Source organism: Frankliniella occidentalis, unplaced genomic scaffold (genome assembly GCF_000697945.3).
Source record: "Frankliniella occidentalis isolate FOCC.00 unplaced genomic scaffold, Focc_3.1 Scaffold19, whole genome shotgun sequence".
Taxonomy (NCBI): Eukaryota; Metazoa; Arthropoda; class Insecta; order Thysanoptera; family Thripidae; genus Frankliniella; species Frankliniella occidentalis.
In genome coordinates, this window is record NW_026267149.1 from 952,946 (window position 1) to 956,221 (window position 3,276).

Consider the following 3,276-nt stretch of genomic DNA (forward strand, 5'->3'; position numbering starts at 1 on the left):
GCCCGGAGAGGCATGACGGGCCGCGAGGCCCGAAATGCAAGCCCATTGAGAAAATGTCCAAAACACACTTCCAAGAAAGTTTAGAAAATACCTGCAACCCTACACGGGTTTTGACAGAACTCTACAGCGTCTCTCTGGCCCAGGCAGACCTAGAGCCGTACCGTGACCACGCCGCCATGCTCCGCCTCGCCGCGGTTTGACGCGGTGCTCCGGTGGGCCCCTCCGCGGGGCGCGGCGGCGGGGCGTGGAGGGGTATGGTGGGGCCCAGCGTCAGGGTCACTGACAGCAGGCAGCAGGGCCGCTGGCGTGCAGCTACCGCCCGCTAGACGTCTGCCCGGCCCCGCTGGGCCCCACGGCCCGGAGCTTAGCTAGCCCTGCTGAGAGTCGTGTCCGCGACTCCCACTCCCATCCCCGCCTGTCCCTTGAAGACGTCCGCAGAGGGATCTAATTGTCAGCGCTCCAACCACATAGGGAAGTTACTCGATGGTGGTCGCGGGTTGCGTCAGGGTCAACCATGAGCTCCACAGCTTCGCTGAGCTGGCCTGGCGCGGGCGCGGGATGCTGACGCATAGAGCCCCTTTCAGCTATCTGGTTGCGGCTCTGACTGGCTGACTTTCTGACTAGGTCAGTCCAGTCCTGCTGACGATGGAGCGTTATAGTTTTCCCCCTTTCCTCTCGGTCGTCTTTACGGAGCACCTTTCCTCGATGCGGGTGTACCATGGAGGTCCGACCTCTCCCCCCTCTCTCGATCACACCAGTATCGTCTTTGCGTCGATGACATCATGGCGCCGACACAGTCACGCCCTGTCTGGCCCGGGAGGAAATATCTCAAAGCGAATTAATTTAGACTTACGTGGAGATCTCAACTGAAAGTGTACCTATAATCGCAAAAGAAAGACAGTTCAACTGTAGAAAAATTACAGGTTTCTTTTCGGACTGTACTTCTGAACATTTAAAACTGCGCCTCACTCCCTACGTGTCGGGAAGAATACGTTTCCTGTGGCGGTGACGACGCCTACAGCTCGACGCCCTCAGGGGGCTTTATTTTTGGTGTTGACTGTAGCCGGGGGGGCCGTGCTGGTGAATGAGTCCGACGGCCTTGCTTGGAACGCCGGCCGGCTGCGCCGCGCTCTCGGACGCGCTCTCGGCCGCGCTCTACTGGCGTCTGAAGCCGTCTCTGGCCGCGATGGGAGCGCAAGCAGGCCGACAATGTCTCTGTGTTCATTCATTCGCTGGATCGTCCTAATCGCCAGCTGTCGCCCCCTCCGCGTCCTCTCCCCTCGTGCCCTGATCTCATTCCCAGCCCCCCGTGAGACGCAGCTTGCCACGAAAACAAATCTCTGACATCTCAAATGGCGATGGAAGCGAGAAAAATTTTCCTTTGTACGTTTTTTTGTTGGTGGGTGTCTCGCGTGCGGGCGTGCGGCTCGAGTGCGCCGTGCGCCGCGCCGGTAGGTGGGAAGTGAGGGGGTCGGTATGGGCGGTAAGTACTACAACGCACCCCTTGTTGGGCGACTCGCGGCAGGAAGCGACTCCGGTCCGCTTGCCAAGAGAAAGGCTGCGCAAAGCATCTGAATAACGTTGCGGCTCAGCGAGGAGGCGGCCCGCCTGGCGGCGCCTGGCGGGTGTGCCGAGCGAGCAGTGCGGAGCCGCCTGCAGAAGGAGCGGCTCCGTTCGCCTTTACCGCGACCCGCCGGCGCATCATTATATGGCGTGCTTAAATTCTGATAATTTTGATTATCCCCAAACGGGCCAGCTTACAATTAGTTGATTTTGCGCTTGATCATTAAACGTGTTTCCTTCCGCTCCCTCCCCCTTTCCCCTTTTAAATTCCCGGTATTTGGCGAACGTTTCGCGCCGCTGGGAAGATGGACGCGGGCGGGAGGCGGGGGCGACTCGACTCGACTATGTGTTTATCAAACAAACATGCCGCCGCTCGTAAACTCGCGGCGCACCCTAAAAGCTGCGTAGGACGAGCGCAGGAGAAGCTGTGAAATTTGAAAAGGACGGTTTCGTTTCGTTGTATGGAGTCGCGGCGATGATGCGTCTGGGCGTTTGTCAAGGGACTTCCCTCCTGGCGGCTCGTGCCTCGTACAGCGGGGGCGTGGTCGTCCCCGGGCCCAGGCCTCGGCCCCGGCTGGGGACCTGCCATGACTCATGTTTGACGCCCCATCTTTTTATTACTGCGGCTGAACCTTGAGGTATGTGGTGCAATGCGCGCCCCGCCCCGCCCCGCCATGCGTTGCGTCCCCACTCAAAAGGACGACCGCCGCATTTACGACCGATAGACGTGCAATTTCATTTATCTAGTGTATAGTTTCTGGAAAACAAACTGTCGTAGGTTTGGTCGAATTGCCCTTGATATGAATTGGGGCGTTTCCCTCCCTTCCGCACGGGCCCACCACGCCCACGGACTGCCCGAGCCTCGGCCAGGGGCCCGTGCGGCCTGAAATAAAGTTTTATACGTTTATGTATGTTGACTTTTTAAAGACCTGAATTATTGAGGGGGGCACCCAGCGAAACTCGACATGTGGATATGCGATATTGAGGCAATGTCGAAACAGCTAAAGGGACGCCGATGTCGGTTCGGATTCGCTTTGACGGCTAACTCTCACTGAGGCAGGACATTTTTTAGACGTTGAAAAGGGAGTACATCAGCCCAATTCCTACCCCGAAAAATCTCGTTCTACGCGTGACTTTCACCCTTAACCATTGTATAAATTAATTGCGTAGTATTTTTTTTCTTTCCCCCAAATAATTGATTCACGCACTGCCATGCCCTCGTATCGGCATGATCGTTATCTCTCGAGGACCGCCGTCACTCTTCCGCGTGTTCCTGGCAGTCGCGCGGCAGCCCGCCCACCTGCCGCACCATCCCGCTTCCCTTTGTCGGCGTCCTCGGCCGCATTAGTCACCGTGTACCAGCGCCAGGATGATCCCGGACGAGGAGCGCTTCACCATACTCGACGTGCACCACTGCCGCCGGCACTGCCACCACGGCGGCGGCCACCCGGAGTGCTCCGGACCGCCGCCGCCGCCCCCGCTGCAGTGGCGTGACCTGAGGGGTAGGTCCATGGCGCGCGCCAGGCAGACACGTTTGGTCGAGCCTTTTGTTCCAGCAACAAGCCTGTCGGGGCCCGGGAAGGGGGTGGGGGGCGTCGGGTTAAAACTGGCCGCGGCTGCCCCGGAGGAGAGGGGAGGGGAGGCGGAAGCGCCGCTGCCGCCACGCCCCAGGCCCGCCCCGCTCCTTGAAGGGGTGCGTGCGCGCGGGGGAGG

The 3,276-nt window shown here is 59.5% G+C and overlaps 2 protein-coding genes across 5 annotated transcripts in view; one reads left to right on the top strand and one right to left on the bottom strand.

Annotated features, from left to right (window-relative positions):
* LOC113206555 (serine palmitoyltransferase 2) overlaps window positions 1-3,276 on the bottom strand; it is a gene marked incomplete at its 5' end in the record, with an annotated part of 22,531 nt that overhangs the window by 7,447 nt on the left and 11,808 nt on the right.
* LOC113206557 (reticulon-1-A) overlaps window positions 1-3,276 on the top strand; it is a 34,931-nt gene that overhangs the window by 2,701 nt on the left and 28,954 nt on the right. The window contains exon 1 of one of the 4 annotated variants that reach the window (XM_052264509.1): window positions 2,918-3,065. The exons of the other annotated variants lie outside the window; for them this stretch is intronic. Within the exon in view, the coding sequence (XP_052120469.1) occupies window positions 2,933-3,065 (133 nt within the window). The 5' untranslated portion in view covers window positions 2,918-2,932. Of the gene's footprint in view, window positions 1-2,917; window positions 3,066-3,276 lie in introns of those variants that run through there. 4 annotated transcript variants of the gene reach the window in all.